Source organism: Cricetulus griseus, chromosome 3, assembly GCF_003668045.3.
Source record: "Cricetulus griseus strain 17A/GY chromosome 3, alternate assembly CriGri-PICRH-1.0, whole genome shotgun sequence".
NCBI lineage: Eukaryota > Metazoa > Chordata > Mammalia > Rodentia > Cricetidae > Cricetulus > Cricetulus griseus.
The window spans coordinates 180,348,750-180,367,083 of record NC_048596.1 but is presented as its reverse complement, the minus strand read 5'-3'; the positions used below and the strand labels follow the sequence as shown (position 1 = coordinate 180,367,083).

The 18,334-nt window shown below is 47.8% G+C and overlaps 1 protein-coding gene across 1 annotated transcript in view; it reads right to left on the bottom strand.

The window, feature by feature from the left end:
• The window catches only part of Bean1 (brain expressed associated with NEDD4 1), a 49,015-nt gene that overhangs the window by 25,755 nt on the left and 4,926 nt on the right, over window positions 1-18,334 (bottom strand). Inside the window, exon 2 of the mRNA XM_027405734.2 lies at window positions 12,504-12,610. Within this exon, the coding sequence (XP_027261535.1) occupies window positions 12,504-12,528 (25 nt within the window). The 5' untranslated portion in view covers window positions 12,529-12,610. The remainder of the gene's footprint in view (window positions 1-12,503; window positions 12,611-18,334) is intronic.

Here is an 18,334-nt window from a genome sequence, read left to right as displayed (position 1 = left end):
GAAAATCCCAAGTAGAATAAACACAAAAACATCCACACTTCAACACATCAGTCACACTACTGAAGGCCAAAATCTGAGAAAACATGAAACCACATACAGGAGAAACCAATATGACTGGTGGTTAACAGCTAATAAGAAATCACAGAGCACCCGAGGCAGTGGAACAGCACAGTCAAGCTAATCATTAAATAAGAGCACTGTATTAGCAAAACCCCCTCAAAACTGAAAACAAATAAAAGAATTTCCAGATAAACAAAAGCAAGAGGCTTTGCTGCTGGTAGACTTGTGCAAGAGACACTAGAGCTGAGGAAGAAGTGACAGCGGGGTTAGCTTGCATCCACAGGAAGAAGGAGATGCAAACTTCTGGCCAGGCTAAATATACAGGAAATTAGACAAGATTTTGTAAGTATATTCTTTCTTGTTTATTCTCTTTAAGATACTTTATTGATGTGTATGTTTGTGCATCTGTGTGTTGAGTAAGCAGATGTGGGCGCCCATGGAGGCCAGAAGCAGGCACTTTGCAAGTGCTCTAACCCATCAGCAAATGCTGAGACATCCATCTCTTCAGCCCCCTCACTTCTTCCTCTAGCTTCTTTAAAGACATAAGGTTGTACAATTATTAAATCATAATGCCATTTTGATATGTTCACATCATATGTGGATGTGGTAAATATGATGATAAAAAACAGAAAAATGGGAGAAGATGCATTAGATCAAAGTTTCCCTATTTTACCAGACTGAGTTAACTACTATTCTGAAATAGACTGGGATACAGAACAGTTACTAACAGAATTTGTTTAAATCCCAGAAGAATACAGCCAGTAAATTAAATATGCTTACTTCAGGGCAAAGAGGTACAGGAGGAACACATAGACAAGAAACATGAGACAAAAGGAAACAAAATGCCCCATGTACTATTCCATTATTTATGCTTTTGTTAGTTTGTGTTTGTAAATACATATGGATGGGTTAGTTACTTAAGCAACAGAGAGTGCCAGAGTAAATAAAAAGGCAAGGTCAACTATACACTGACCTTAAGAAACACATTTACTTAGATTTAAAAAACAACTAGATGGCCGGGCGTTGGTGGCACATCTTTAATCCCAGCACTTGGGAAGCAGAGGCAGGCGGATCTCTGTGAGTTGGAGGCCAGCCTGGTCTCCAGAGCGAGTGCCAGGATAGACTCCAAAGCTACACAGAGAAACCCTGTCTCGAAAAAACCAAAAAAAAAAAAAAAAAACAAACAAACAACAACAACAACAACAAAAAACCCAATCAGATGAAAATAAAACAATGAGAGAAGAAGCACCATGTAAGTGGTGGGCGTGATTTTTTGTTCGTTTGCTTTTTGAGACATGGTTTCTCTGTGTAACAGCTCTGTCCTGGAACTTGTTTGACCTTGAACTCAAAACGGATTCGCCTGCCTCTGCCTCCTGAGTGCTGGGATTGAAGGTGCACCACATACCTGACTGGCGTGATTTTTTAAAAAAATATTCTTATTTAATTAATCTAACCTCTCTGTGTGTGCACATATACATATGCCACAGCAACATGTGGAGGTCAGAGGACAACCTGTGGGAATTGGTTCCCTCCCTCCACCATGTGGGTCCCAGGAGTCGGGCTCAGACTGTGAGGCTTGGAGGCAAGAACCTCTACTCACTGAACCATCTCACTGGCTTTAGGTGACATAATTATGCTAATTTCAGATAAATTTGATTTAAGGCAAGAAATATTACTGGCGACAAGGACATTTGCTAGTGCCAAATCAGTATATCAGGAAGATATAATTGTACCAAACCATGAGCATCCCAAAACATGTAAGAGAATATTACGGGAATGAAAAGTCAGGGGAACTTCAATTCCTCAGCCTCAATAAGGAATACAACAGCTGTCTAGAAACTCAGCAAGGATCAGAAGGCTTGAAGCACACTAGCAACCAGCTTGCCATGATTGATACTTAAAGAACACTTTACCAGTGGAAGATTGCAGCTCTATCCAAGCACATCTGGGCACTCTTTGGGATGTGTTGGTTACAGCATAAGCAGCAACACATTCAGAACGACTGAAACATACAAAATGTGCTGTTTGGCAATAGTGTAATTAAAGTGGACAGAGAAAGATACATGAAAAATGTCCCACCATCTCCTCCAACCCCTGTACACCTTTACACATGGGGAGGAATTATAGCTCCTACAGTTGCTGCCCCTACTGTCCTGACCTGGATTAGGGCTCTGAGATATCTGGGTTTGGAACACATTAAAAGTGATAAAATTTTGCCTCCTTATTCACAGACGTTCCCCCAGTTACCACACACAGGTTAGTAATGTACTGAAGGTAGGAAGAGAACTAGGCCAGGCCCAAGTTACAGAGCAAGATCAAAAGTCACGGGTTCAAATCCTGCCCCTGCCTCTGGTCTGTGGTCGCCACTGAGCTCTTTGAGTCTCTTGCCTCATCTCTGTAATTGGAGCAGTGTCCTTTGATATAAGCTAATCAAGACACATTGACTAGCAGGATGCCTGGCTCATAACAGGTGCTCAAAATATGGAATTAAAACTTAAAACCTAAAGATATTTCCTAGATGCAGCTCTATATGTGAATGGTTATCAGGCATGGTGGCACACACCTTTAGTCTCAGCATTCAGGAGACAGAGGCAAGTGGATCTCTGAGTTTGAGGCCAGCCTGGCCTACAGAACGAGTTCCAGGACAGCTAGGGCTACACAGAGAAACCCTGTCTTGAAACAACATCCACTGCAGCAAAACCAAACAAAAGTATATTGAAGGGCAAAACCATAACACTTGAAGAGGAAAAGATCCATGGATACCTTCAAGACTTTAGATTCTATAAGTAAAAAACAGAAGGTTCTAACTATTAAAATGTACAATGGATCTGCATTGAAGTAAAGAACTCCCATGGGAGTTGGGGCTGCATATTGGGAGGGGTAGGGTGGTGAGGGGGTTGAAGGATTGCCCAGGGACTGAGATGTGAACAGGGTCAGGGTCAAGTCTGAAGTGGGTAGGAATGCTGAAAAAAGACTTCTCAATACATCCATCATTAACAATGTGCTCACAGGGCCCTCAGAACACCTCTGAGCTGTGTGTCTACTGGTTTAACAGATCCTGGTACACCAAACAATCCTTTCCCTCATCTTCACAGAATCATCCTTTTTCTGTGATTAGCTTTTCACCCTAACAGGCTTGTTCTTCACTGGATACACAAGCGATTAGTCATGCTATCCATTACAGCAGCTCAATGTCAAACAGCACTAACAGCCAAACACATCTGTGATGATGCAGGAAAACCAATTTTCAAACCTAGGCTTCATGTTCATTGAGAGAACCCAAGACAGCCTTTCTTCAAATGATAAGCAAAAGCCCCACAGGAATCCTTTTCAGACGGAAATATGCAATCCTCAGCCACAGCTGACAGGAAGTGTGTGCTGTTTACCCAGAGTTTCTCTGAATGATGGCTCACACCATCAGTGCCTCTGGCACCTCCCACTACCTGTCTCAGAGTTGACTGTGTTGCTTTCAACCCCACTCATGCAGCTGAAAGGCACATTCCCAGTTACTAACAAACTGACAGACCCTTGTTTGGTCTTTATGTCTTTGCATTCTCATTTACAGCAAAGCCAGTGTCAAGCAGGAAAGAGGGACGGTGCTGTGTGCCCCTTTGTTCTGAATGTGTTTTATCAACTTGCTGAACCCGTGGCATTTGTGAGAAGACAATTGTGAACAGCTGGATCTTTCATTTCTTAAATCCCAGTTTAGGAGCTAAGATAGAACAAAACCTGACATGGGAAGGACAGCTAAATATTTACTGAGCCAGGCTGGGAGCATGAGTCTCCCCTTCTACTTACGTCCAGGGTTTTTCCTTAACATTCAGTATAATTTATATTTTAAAAGAACTTAAAAGGACACCTGCCAGGTTTCTGAAGATACAAATTCAGTTGTAAATTATGCACTGTTTGGGCCACTGATAGTCATGTTGTTGTAGATAATTGGATTTTACGCTTGGCAGAGAGGCCAGCACATCACTGTTGCAGGTATAATTGATCATCTCACTCCTCCACAACACCACTGTCCCCACGCTTGACAGTGTGCTGCTGACATACTACGCATGTGTAATGGCCACATGTCCTCTAATGTCCTTAAAATGTCAGGATCACTGTAAACATTTTAAAGAATTGGGGATCCCTCTTTCCCTTGAAAAGTGGGAAAGCTCTGAAAAAGCTTAAATTATTTCATAAGTGCTCTCCTAAATGTTCTTATGCATGGGTTTACTGAAGTCTGAAACGTCAGTAACAATACTACATTGCTTCTACAACATTGCTACAAGACTGAAAGTGCTCAACATGGCTTCCACATTTGCAGAACTTTATTCTTGGAACAGCAGTGATAAAATTCTCTGCTCCTAAGGAGAACAAAAAGATATTTCACAATCTCAAGTTCTGATAAATATGCATAAAACTAAATACTTATGTATATGAAAATTAACCTGTGTTTTATGGATGAAAAAATAGGCATGCTTTATTAACCCAAAGACACCATGGTGAAAATCAGAGGCGATCCCCAGGCAGCAAGATTTTGAAATAATATATCTAGCTGGTTAGTCATTCACAATACATAAAGAGTGCCTAGAAATCAGCAATGAAAGCACACAGTAGAAAATGGGCAAAAGACTCGAGACATTCTTTAACAAGAAAGTGTTCAAAGTGCTACACTAAGTCACTAGGAATTCAAACTAAAACCACCATGCACTATCTCAGTTTCCTATTTGAATGGCTAAGATGAAAAACATAGACTACACCCACTGTTGTCAAGGTATACCATGGTCAGAAATCTCAGATTTGCTAGTGAGAGGCCAGGTTGGAATAGACACTTTGGAAGTGTTTAGCTTTTCCCTATGAAAGCTAAGCATGTGTATATCCTGCTGTCCAAGCTCCCACTCCTAGGTGGGATGCCTTTTCTTTATGTTCACTGGAACTGGGTAGTATAGTGTGATGACCATGGACAGCTACTCGATACAAACTAAAATTTAAAATCCAGTTCCTTAGTTGTACTAGCCGCACTTTGAATGCTCAGAATAAACAGCCCCAAGTAGGCTGTTTGAAGATGGAGACCATTTTCATTTCTGAAGGATGTTCTCTTGGACATAACTGTACTAGAATAACCACAGCATGGCCATTCATTCATCATCTCAAACTGGAGAATACATAGATGCCCAGTAGAGTAGAAATAAGTGGCTTGCAGTATATTTACACAAAGGAATACTACATAGTGGTGAGAATATGTGATCTACAATTATACTCAATAAGGTAGGTAAAGTGTACAACACAATATTGAACAAAAGAACATACTGTATGATCCCAATAAAGTTTGAGGTATAGGCAACACTAATTTGTGGTGGCCACTGGTACAGGATAGTGAGTGGAGAAGCACATGAAGGAGTTCTGGATGCAGGCATGACTGTGTCCCCAGCAGGAGCATGCTCAGTTTGTGGGAATTCTTAAGCTGTACTCTGGTGATGGTGTACCTTTCTGTAAGCACATCCAAGTTAGTGGAGTGCTGCAAACCAGCTTTCACAGAAGAAAAGAAAGGAAAGCCCGAAGGTAAGAGAAAACGGAGGGAAGGGAAGAAGGAAGGGAAGGGGGAGAGAAAGGAAGGGAAAAGAAGGAATGATTAGAGAAAGAGCAGGGAGGGAGGGAGGAAGGGAAGAGGAAAGTGAGAAGGGAGAAAAGCAAAATAAAGGAAGATAGAAGGAAGAAAGGGTCTCAGAGTTGTAGTTCAACAATTCCTGATGTAAACACTTCCACCATGGAGATTTTAAGCTACCAATACTTTAACCATTTGCTCACAAAACCCTAAATATTTTAAATTATTGGCTCTTGTTGCCTGACATTTCTGCTTTAAAAAAAAGAGAAAGAAAGAAAATCCCTGGAGACTGAGGGTAGGAGAGGCTCAGCGCTCCCTGCAGATGTGGGTACTCTGTTGCCCGAAGCTTGAAGAGGGATGAGGGCTGCTCCAGTCAGGAGCTGAAGGTAGGCTTCTCTGACTGACTCTGGCCCCTTTAGTGAGGATGAGGAGTGGGGGGGGGGGCTTGTGCACATGCAGTGGGGCTGAGGGCAGGGACCTTGCTGTAAACAGCCTTTGTCCCTTGAAGCAGCTCTGCCACAGTCTCCCTGTCAAGGGAGTCTGGTCTTGTGCTAGACTCAGAGTTGGAGACTCTCCTGGAGCACTTTCTCACTCTCGTGTGGCAGGATACTGAAGGGGCAGCCACTCACAGACCTGATCCAGATGCTTCTCTCCACTCAGCTTCCTTAAGTGTGGTGAGAGGGGGTTGGTGCAGAGCCTCAGGAGGGTCAGGTCCTGCAGAGCGCTTATATCTAGCTGACATTACAAAGCTAGGGGAACTGGTGGGGGCAGGGACTCCTGATGACAGCCTGTCAAAATTGAAGGACAGTCACTGTGCTAAGCTGGGGCTGCTGGGAAGGGAGGGGCGTCTCAGGAGAGCCCTGCAGGGAAGTCTGGGTGTAGGTCTGGCTATGACTGTGGGACTGAGAGTTAGGAAGGAATCAATCTTACTGAGCACACTCTGTGTGTTCACCAAAACCTCTGGTCATATTGGACACTGGGACCAGTTATCCCATTTCACAAGAGGCTAAGCAGAGGTTCAGATGAGTTAACTAGGTTTGCTCCAGTGTTGGCTGAGCCTGGCTCTTTCAGACCTGTTGCTACCACTGCATTTGGGCTCCTACAGTCCACCCTTCGACCCTTCCTGCTGAAGACCTTTTCTGCCATCCAGGGATGCAGGGCCAGAAGCCTAGGTGGGGAGTGAGGGGGGAAAGGTGGGGATGAGGGGAGAGAGGCAGGGCTGAGGGGGGCTGAGGGTTTGTGGTGAGGGATGGGAGGTGGGGGTGAGGGGTGAGAGGTGGGGGTGAAGGGCAAGGGGTAGGGGTGAAGGGCAAGGGGTAGGGGTGAGGGGTGGGGGTGAGGGCTATGGAGGGTGCTGAGCAGGATGAGTTTCTCAAAAGCCACAGAGGGAGGAGCCCTCAAGTTTCAGGGAAGAGGGGTGGGCTCAGAGAGCAGCCTCCAGAAGCTGATGGCCTGGGGACTCAAGGGACTCAGGGTCTCTGGGAGGGTGGGTTTTCCCAACAGGACCTGCTGTCTTGTTTCTGAAGCAGACAGGTGCTTATTTCTGTGGTGGTGTCACAGAGGAAGACCAGCCCCTCCTGAGCCCTGGGCACAGTTCCGGGTGAGGCAGAGCTGAGTGTAAGGGTGGCTAACTCATGGGAGCCCTTGGCAGAGGAGCAGCGGTGTGCTTACTCATCCCCTGGCTGGAGAGTACGCCATCCTCTCCACGAACATGGCTTTGGGTGACAACTCCAGGGCTCATACTTCCCTTGGCAAGACCACTAGGTGTGGCAATCATTGGGCCCTCTACCAAGGCAATGCTCACTCTTGAGTTCCTTCTCTTCCCCACCGTCCCACACATGTCCTGCCAGTGAGCTCATCCAGCTTCTCACAACTAAGCAGCCAGCACTCATACACTGACAGCTCCCCAATTTACAGCTCCAGCTCCAGACTCACCCCTGAACTCCAGGCTCATATGTCTAGCTGTCTGCCTGCATCTCCACCCTGGTGTCTGCACAGCATCTCAGACACAGTGTGCCTTCAAGTCTGGCTCAGTCCATTTACCAGCTGTTTCAGGAGTTCCCCAGCTCAGCAAACAGCAGACCTGTCCTTCCACACCCTCAGCCCCAAGCACAGTGGCAACTAATGAGTCCTTTCTTCCCATCCACTCCGTATCCCAACGGCTTCACTTTCCATTTTATTTCTGTTGTTAATCTCGTTGTCCTATGCCCTGTCATCACCTCCTGGGCCCCACCATGATACAGCTGTAGCACTTTGACTAATTCTTTTTCCTCTTTAAGACTCCGGTTCCTCATGTGTGGAATGGGCACATTGGCCCTTCTTTGTAGAACTTCTTCAAGGAAGTGAGGGGGCCACAGCAAATATGGATCCTAAGGCCTTATGAGGGCTTTCCAAGCTACCTCTCTGTGTCTTCACACAGCCCTCTACATGCATACTTTCATGACTCGTGTGTTATAGGTGAGGAAACTGAGACCCAGGGGTAAACAACTGGCTAAAGTCCCTCTCCCCCTGATACTTGCTTCCCCAAGTGATGGACAAAGATCTTTGGGTAGTACCGCATGTGTTTAGAGTGACTATGGGTTTGCACCCAGGCTCTTTGGGAAAGAGTACCATAATTAATTAGTGCTGTCTGCTCTGGGTACAGAAATGGCAGATTTCTGAATGTGTTCCATTATTTCCCCTTCTTGTCCTCAAATCCTTCCTTATGTTGACAGTGGCAGAGGTAACTGTGACAACAAGCAAAGAACCACTGTACTGTGATTGTCTCCCAAAGGCCCACGTGTTGATGCAAAGTTGTAAAACCCTTAAGAGGTAGGGCCTAGCAGGAGAGAGTCAGGTTACCAGGGATACACCCTTGAAGAGGATATTGGGAATTCAAGTGTTTCCTTGCTGTCATGAGGCAAATAGCCTTCCCCTATCACACACTTGTTGCTATGATGTTCTGCCTCATTACAGACCCAAAGCATCATGCCCAGCTGACCCTGGGCTGAAACCTCCGAATCATGAGCCAAATAACCTTGTCTTCCTTCTAAGTTAATAATCTCAGGTAATAAAACACATGGTCCAAATCCTAAATTTACCCTTAGAGCCCTACCTTCTGTTTCTCCATCTCCATCATTAAAGACATGGCTAATACTGACATAGGCAGAGGGATGGTTTCCTGAGTATCTTTTCAGAGCCTGATACCAAGCTCAACTCTACTCGTGGCACCTAAAATCTGAGCAGCAAACTATAAGACTCTACCATGTCCATTTCATAGATGAGCAAACTGAGTGTTTGGGAAGATGAGTAGTTTTCCCTGGCTTACATAGCTGGCAAACATCTGTGCTAGGATGCTTGCATACTCCAACCCAACATTACTCTCACTTCGAGGGGGACCATAGACATGGGGCACCTTGCCAGGTTGTGATTTTGGGCAGGCCTTGGACAGCCATCACGAACTTGACCGTGGTGTACCTACATGACTTCTCCATAGATTGTGTGCTATGTCTCCCCCTCCTTCATTTTGTTTTGCTACATGTTTAGGCTTCAGTACCCCTCCTCAAGAAACCCCTCTTTCAGATCTGTTCCCAGAGGCCATAAGAAAGCACCCTGCCCCCACACAGGCAGCTACATGGTGCTGCCATCTGCTAGATGACAATGAAGAGGCTCTGTGGCATCTGTGCTTAGAGCCTGAGTCCCCAGGGAGTCCTGGGCTGTTCTGCCTAGCAGAGGCCAGATGGAATGGATTCCCCCACCGGCAGCCTTCCTGAGGGATACCAGACGCCCTCCACTCAGAGCTCCAGACAAGGCCTCTGCAGGCTGGGAAAGGCTCACACACATGACTTCAAGCCGAGGAACCCCCTTTCCTCTTCCAGCCACATAGCAGGAAGCTTTCAGGCTTCCCTGATGGGGTTCCCCTGTCCTCCTCTTTCTTGTTCTCGCTGCCTTTCTGCCCATCTTCTCAACCCAATGGGGTTGCCGCTGAGAGGTGTCCCACAAGGAGCAGAGATAAAGCTAAGGTATCTGAAGATGAGATGGGGTTGGGAGGCAATAGACCTACTGCCCAGCCCCTTATGACTGATGTCTGTCCAACTCTCAGAAGGCCAGAGAATCATGCCACATCCCCAGTGTCTGAAGGTGCTGGCATATCTGTTTTCAGGGATGGCATAGCTGCCACCTTGCCCTCTGCTGCAGGAAGTCATGAACTGTCCACTCTGCAAACCTCACAAGCCCTGACTGCTGGATGGGAAACCATTGGGCTTGGTTTTCTTTCTGTGGGTTGCATTTCTAAACCACAGTGGCCAGGGGTGTGGAGATGTGAACAGGAACAAACTGTCTCCTACTCTGAGTTTTCCAGGTTTCATGGCTGCAGCATCTTTGCATAACCTGGCAAGATCATCAGGTGAACTAAAAAAGGTATGGTGGTCTCTGCCAGGTTTCTCACTGCATGGAGCAGCTCCAGACTGGAAAAGAGGTGTCACAAAGAAGGGGCATGTGGCCCCATGTGGCTATTCCTGGGGTTGCTCCTAAGTATTTATTTTCTTTGTTATTTTTAAGTTTTAAAAATTTGAGACAGAATCTCACTGTATAGCCCAGGCTGGCCTTGAGCTAGCGATGATCCTCCCAAGTGCTAGGGTTACAGGTGTGCTCCACATGCCTGGCTCCTGGTTCTTAAGCCCCACCCCCCAATCCCTCCTGAGACCCAGGAAGAAGCTGGGACAGACAGCCTGGGAAATGCTGGCCCAGGGGCTACAGCCAGAAGCAGAGCAAGGATGAGTCTGGCTGTGCCGAACAAGTAGAAGGGCTGGGCTGGACCCTGGGGCTGAGCAACAGGGAAAGGTGCAGTTTCTCCACTGCCAAAGGAGCCATGACAGACAGGGTGGACAACAGAGTGGCGAGAAGAACCTCAAAGGGGTCAGAAGTCAAGAAGGTGAAAGCCATTGACAAAGTCAGATGCAACTGAGCTTTGGAGGACAGGACTCAGCAAATGCAAAAGGGTGTGGCATGGTCCAGGCAAGGAAATGCTGAAGTGAAATAAACTGAGTGTTCAGATAAAGATGGGGCAATTCTCAAGTGACTTTGAAGAAAAGGAAAAAGTTGACTGGATAATGTGAGGCAAAGAGGCTCCCTGGAGCCCCACAGTATTCCAAGCTCTTGGAGGCCTAGGGGCTCAGACACCCCTTCATCTCAGAGGCAGGGCTGTGTGGCTTAGATAGGCTGGGGGAGTTTTGAGACTTGCCACTCCCCATAGCTGCCTGCAGCTTCTCACCCACAGTGCTTGATTATGGAACTATTCATACAACATGCACTTATTAGGCACCTACTGTGTGTCAGGCATTAGGCCTGACATGTGGCAGGTGAGAGAAGTGGACCAGAAACATTCAGGCATTGCTTCCTCGTGGCCTACAGTACCTGTGACCATAACCTTGATTCCTCCGGAGGAGGCAGAGCTGTTTGGAGGTCATGGCTTCTATTAGCACAAAAGGCAGCCACTCTAAAAGGCCTGTCACACTCAGCGTTCCTAGCCTCCTTCTTTCCCAGTCTCTTGTGTCACCAGTAGGGTGGGGGTAAGAACACGGCCATATTAGTCCTCTGCATGGCAGATTATCCTCAGGCCTCCAACAGCAGCTGGCCTGGGACAGGAACTTTCATTTCCAGATTCTGCCCCAGCAGTGGTAACAATAGTGATCTGGATATTCTGGGTTTGTGAAGTCCATCAGAGATAGTCCCACTGACCCCACCTCTCCCCTTGGTGTCCAGCACCTGGCTGAGCTTCACCATGTCTAGATACACTCTTGGCAGATGAGCCCACAGACAGCCTCCATACCCTGCAATGTAAACGGTGAGGACCCTGCCTAGATTCTGGCTGAATCCCACCTGCATGGGACATGCAGGCTCCTCCCCCTCCTTCACTGGCATTTCCTCAATATTTTAGGAGTTAGCCTCTGGGGCTGTGACTATGTGAGAGAGATATGCTCAGCCCAGGACAGCACAGACTCATGGTAGAAACTTAAGCAAACCTTAGTGAGAGCTGAGGTGTAGTCATCCAGTGAGTGTGGACACCAAGGCGTCAGGCAGTCATCTTTTGATGTCACCTCAACACACATTCACAGCTTCTCAACAAGGGATAGGCAGTTAGGCATGCTCCCCAAATTACAAGTGACGCTGGTTTGGGGAGCTCAGGGGTGTAATGAGAGAAAGCATGCTCTGCTGTGGAGCCATGAAGGTTGCCTGAGAGGGTCGAGGCCAAGCTGGAGGATCTACAGAGGCTGTTGTCCTGAGTTCCAAGAGGACACCTGGCTAGTCTACCAATGGACTCCTCACATTGGGAGTCATGGGAAGACTCTTAAAGGCAAAATCATGCATTTTCTTCAGTCACTGGAGGCTTCCTGGTGAGAGCTATGGAATGGGTTTCCTTAGAGCAGTCAGCCCCAAGGAACTGTTCTGTAGGACCCAAATCCATGAAGCATTGTTTGTGGCTATTTAAGAGTAGGAAGAACTTAAGGCTTTTGTCTCCCACAGAAACCACACACCATATCACACCATCACACCAGAGGTCCTAAAAAGGCTGACAGTGGCAAAATGTTTCTAACACATCTCATCCAACACTTCTCACAAGTACTTGGCCATGGTGTTGTGGGTGGGGGGAGACTGCATCACTGTGCTTCAGGGGAACAGGACAAAGTGACTTTCAGTTTCCAGGAGCCCACTGTAGATGTTGGGATGTCCCATGCCGCCTGCCACACCGCCCAGTCTCTCTACACTAACCCTGGTCGGACTCTCCTCAATGCCTTGGCCAAACATCCCAATGCCATCCCTGTAACCCCACCCTCTAGCTTTGTAGTAGCTGGACAAAGAAGAGACTTACAGGGGCAAGGGCGTTTGAAGGACATGTAATCCTTGGAGCAGAACAGCGGAGCCAGCCTGCCCACGAGCACAGCTCTGACTTCTTGAGGGGATAGCCCCTCCACTCACCTGTGGAGACACAAACAGGCAGGTGATGGGATGCCTATAGCACCTACCATGTCGACAGGCTGTGCCTTTACATCACTTAGCCCATTACTTGGTGGAGTGAGACTTATAATCATGCTCCTAGGCTGGGGTCCCTGGGCTACAAGGTATGGGTACAGGGGTAGGGTGAGTGGGTGTTGGGGTCACAGTGATGTGTGGAGGGTGGATCTGTCTCTTACGCGGACCCAGGAGTACAGTGTGATGCCGTGGAGTTCTACTGTGGAAGACTCACTGTTCCCACATCCTCCATAGACCGTATGTAGTGCCTTAAGCTGTCAGGGCTGGGCAGATCTTTAAAGACTGGTCCAAAGTGCTCATTGCACAGGGGAAACACCCAGAGGAGAGAGAAGCTTGCTCAAGGCTTCATGGCTGGCTTTGGGAGGGGGTTCCCTGACTCCCAGCTCAAACTAAATTTGATTTTGTTCTGAGAACCAAGAGTGCTCTTTTCCTCCTCATTTTGTACATGAGGAAATTGAGGGTTAGAGAAGTCTTGTAGCTTGGTCAAGACCACACAGCTGCCAACTACAGGCTGAGGTGAGACTCCAGACCTGTTTTTCTCTCATACCCCAGCAGCCAGCACATCCCTTTGGAAGGTACCTAATACATTAGGTCACCAATTTAGAAATAAAAGCCAGTGGGAAGGAAATGCCTCTCCTCTACCCCAACCTATTCTCAGATGAACTCTGTGTGACACCTGGATTTTCAGTGTAGCTTGGCTATGCCAGGTCTCTTTAATACTACTTTATAAGGTGAAATATTTTCAGAGCAATGTTCTCTCATGCCACTAAAGGTTTGAACCCAGTCAATCCCTCCTTGTGTGTCCCCAAAGGACACAGCATAGGCTTTTACATTTTATCAAGTGGCACACTTGATTTCAGAAACTAAAATGCACTTTATAAGAGTTTTATTATTTTATGTGGATTGGCATTTTGCCTGCTCATATGTCTGGGTCCACTTGTATGCCTGCTGCTCTTAGAGGCCAGAAGAGGATTTTGAATCCCCTGGACCTAGCATTTCAGACAGTTGTCAGCTACCATATAGGTGCTGGGAACCAAACATGGCACCTCTAGAAGAGCAGCCAGTGCTATTAACTTCTGAGCCATCTCTCCAGCCCCCTAAAATGCACTCTCCCTGACACTGGAGATTGCATCACATGGCCAGAATTTACCTATGAGAGAGTCAGCCCCAGAGGTTCTTAGCCTCACCTCATTTAGGAGCCCCCTTTACGTGTTTTCTGTTCCACACAGACACAGAGTTTGGACGGAGCCCATTGGTGAGCACATTTCATGAAAACACTGGCTTTTCTGTTTAGTAAGTGAACAAGAGAACTCCCTTGGCATTGCCTTGCTCTTCTCTCTGATCTCATAATACCAAAGTCAATGCAGCCACTTCCTGGCATTGACTCTGGCCAAAGTGCTTCATCTCCTTGAAACTTGCATCCTTCCTGGGAAAGCAGGGATAAGTTTGGAAGTACCCGGTGTGTGTGACAGGCCTCACAGTGCTCACTTTGTTCTCTGTGGGGGCAAGAGGAATGCAGCTGATCTGGGGACACCTCTGTAGGTAGTCTTGCCACTCACCTCTCACATTGTTCAGCTTTCCCAGTGTGAACCCTAGGCTGGCCTGACATTCACTCTTGGTCTCCATAGAAACCAAAGGAGAGTTTTGACCTGGGGAGGGAGGGTAGGAGGTGATCTCCCAGGCTGCTAAGAGAACCAATTACACACCAGACGATTAAAGAAGAATTTTAAGGCCTGTGACCTTTGTTTTCAAAGATAACATGTGAGAACTGATGTCTGTGTTCACATTTGTGGATGTGCAGGGGTTACTATGTCTGTGTGTGTATACACACATGTGTATGTAAAGGAGGGCATATGAGTGAGCTGACAACTCATCCTATTGCTTCAGAAAGATTTGTGTGTCCGTGTGCAGGCCCCATGTGCACATGTGCATGCTTGTACATGTGTGAGGCCGGAGGAAGACATTGGGTGTCCTGCTCTAGCATTCTCTACCTTAATCCCTTTAAACAACACCTCTCACTGAACCTGGAGCCAGCAATCCCCAGAAATCATGTCTATCCCCACCCCTAGCTTTGGGGTTAAGGCATACATGGCCACTGCTGGCTTTTTTTTTTTTTAATGCAGGTGCTGGGATCCTAACTCATGTCCTCACACTTACAGAGAAAGTCTCTTATCCACTGAGCCATTTCTCCAATCCTTGAGAAGTCTCTTTTAGAGACATAAATGGATGTGTCAATCCCTTGCTCAAGCCCCTTCCACAGCCCCCTGACACCTTCAGGAACATGTCCAGTTCCTCACCCAGCATCCACAGCCCTGGGTCCTCCAAACTCTCCAGTGCACTGGGATAATTTAGATGTTTAATAAGTGGATGCTAAAGGTACTTCCTGTAGTGCTGCTCCTGGGGACACCAAATGCCATGGAGACCTTCTCTTGAGGGGCTTTCCTTAGGGTGCTGCTTCACTGAACCTGGAGACTCTGAAGTAAAGGCTGATGATTCTCCGGGCATGGGGGGGATGGGTGTCTCACAGTTCAAGAATCCTTGTATCACATGTTGTTGGAAACTCAGTCAAGTAGACAGTCTTAATGTGGGAGACTGGGGACACTTGGTTCTACACACGTGGTTCACATTAGCAGAACACTTATTAAGTGCCACTTAGAGTCACCTGCCCTACTGGGACAGGACCTTAGGGATGAAGAAAGTCATTTCAGTTTTGCAGATGAGGAAATGGAGGCTCAAGGTGGTTTCCTGCTCAAGGTCACAAAAAAGAGATCAAGGAGGAGCTGTGTGCACAGGGACCCTGCCACATCTGGTATCCTTCAGTTGCTGCCTGTGGCATCCATGGAGATCTGCTGCCCTTGGTGTTCTAGTTAGCCCACGATCAGACTACTGTGGGTTTCTTGGACTTCAGGGCTGTTTTCTCTTCCTAGCATGTTGTTCCTGGCCTGTCTATTTGGAGAACTCCTATGGTGCCATCAAGTCCCAGATTTCAAGATCTCTTCATAAAGCTTCCTTGACTACTGGTGACAGATCAGTAACAAGGGAGCATTTCCCCAGCATGTGGACATCCTTCAAGTCGACGCTAAATGATCCTAGACACAGAGCATCTTGGGAGCATGGAAGAGCATCATGGTCTATGCACACTAGCTTGGAGCTCAATTTAGAGGACATTTTCAAAAGTACCTGGAATATTGGCGTAAGCCAACCTTAGCCTGATACTATGGTATCAGGTATGGTATTATGCAGAGACAGCCTTCAAGTAATACTCCATGTGCCAAAAGGCAGGATTTTTCTTTACAGAGTTGTTAATCTCCACATACCCTGTTGCCTATTGTGACAATGATGTTTGTCACAGCCAGGGTCACCATTCCCTGCACTGTGAACCACAGCTAACACTTTACACAGAGCCTCTGGCTGTACTTCTCCAGCATGCTCCCCATCCAGGACTTCAAGGGGTCCCCTTAGATGCTTGGCAACATAAAAAACAGCTTTTCTTATCTTTTGAAATTTTCTAGTTTCTGTTTTTACTTTTTAAGACCAGGTCTCATATGTAGCCCATGCTGGCTTTGAACTCAAGACCCTCCTGCTCCAGCCTGTTGAACACTGGGTTACAGATGTGTGCCACCACACCTAGGGCCCCATGCATGATAGGCAAGCACTCTATTCCTGATCCCTACCCCTAGCCTGCAAGAAAGGTTCTTTGGACTCTAAAGAAGCAGCAAAATGTTCAACCTCCCAGTCTATTTTCTCCTTCCTCTGCCCACTAGAGGGTCTCCAAGTGACTCACAGGAAAACCAATGCCTGGTGCATCGGACACTTTGTTTGGGAAAAACTCTGTTGTGGTCCCCAAGGAGAAAAGGGCTGGATGTATGGTGTCCATGTGAACAAGTACCCATCCAGGTCCCTGCAAAGCCATGATACAGTGCTGAGAACATCTGGACATGCCTGGCTCAGGTGTGCTGAGACCATGATTTTCCATCTGTAGGGAGTACACCCTTCCTGTCCTGGTGAGTGTGGGCCCATTCAAAGTCACCATTACCCTGCCCGCCTCTCCCTGAGCCCAGCAGCAGAGACTCAGCTTTTTCCTGCTGTGACTCATCTCTGACTGGATTGTCTGGCTGGGAATGCAAGAGAAGGTGGGCAGGCAGCGCAGCAGGCTTTGAAGTGGCTGAATGGTGCCTGGCTAGACCACATCATTTGTACCCCTCCTTTACGTTCCTGCTCCCGGAATACCTCCTCTCTGGTCTCGTGGGACAGCCAGACCTGGATGGAGGAGGGTATGGAATCTACTGGAGGGAATAGTTCCAGGGGAGACTCAGTACCAAGACTGGAGCTGGATCCACAAGCCAGCTGCCTCATGTAAGAGGACAACAGCAATCAGGGAAGGGCTTTGGGAATGGGCTGGAGCTCTAGCCACGTCATGGAGGCCATGTGACACACCTGACCACTGCTGTCCCATGCCGTCAGCTTACCAAGTCCTCAATATGAACCTCAACTTAACAGTTCTGAGATACGAAATCAGAAAGGGGCCTGGCAGGGGGTGAGCCACCCTGCCCAAAGAGGGCTCCTAGGAAGATTCATAGCCGGGTAGCCACAGGGTCAGCTTTTGTCGTTTGTGGAAGACCTCTCTGGGTTTAGGGTGACCCTGAACAACAGGCTGTGGGTGAGAGGCCTCTCACTGGTTCCTTGTGTACCAGTTCTTGGGAGTTGCAGATGGAGCCAGTCTTTGACTGTCGGTGTTCACACACACCTCTCCCACTAAAGGTGGAACTACAATGGTAATGGTCATGCATGTTAGATGACAGGGGAGACAGAGCATGTTAGATGACATGCATGTTAGATGACAGGGATGACAGGTGTGCAGGTGGGGCACTGTACATTTAGATAAAGCAGCTGTAGTGGGCCTTGGTAGGAGGGTGGTAGGTGAGCAGAGATAAGAGAAAGTCAGCCAGTGGGGTGGACCCCTGCGGGGGGCGGGGGGTGGGGGGGTGCGGGAGGACCGCAGTAGAGTGGAGCAGAGTGCTCAAATGCCCTGGGCAGGAAAATGCAGGTGAGTTTGACAGAAGTGCGGATCTGAGGCAAGCGGATGAGAAAGGGAGGTGGTGACCATGGTTCTGAGGGGAGAACTGCAGACCGTAGGTGTAAGTGTCATAGATGACCTAGCACCCTGCCTGGCCCACAGGAAGTGCACAGTGACTACTGAGTGAATGAATGATGTCATCTCACAGGGCTTTGTTCCCTGGGTCTGTGGGTGGGCATGCGATCACTCAGAGCAGGAAGGGAGTGAGAAACTTCCATGGACTTGGTTAGATGTACCACTCTTACCCCAGCAGGTCTAACACCAGCAACAGAACTTTGTCCTGTCACAGGAAGGGACCCAGCTGGGGACTTCCTCAATCAGGAGGTTCATGCCTCTTTAAGTGCTGCTAAGTCACACACTGTTTATCCTGTGGTTAAAGGCAGGAGAGTGAACTCAGCAGCAGCGGGACGGGGGGGGGGGGGGGGGATGGGGATGGGGGGATGGGGGGATGGGAGACAGGGGGGGACGGGGGGGGGGGGGAGCTTGAAGCTTGATGGTGGGTGCCCGAGTTCTGATGTTGTTAAGCTATAGGGTGTGTGAACACCTCAACTTCTCTGGACAACATCTGGTCACATGTGTGCTGTACTGGATTG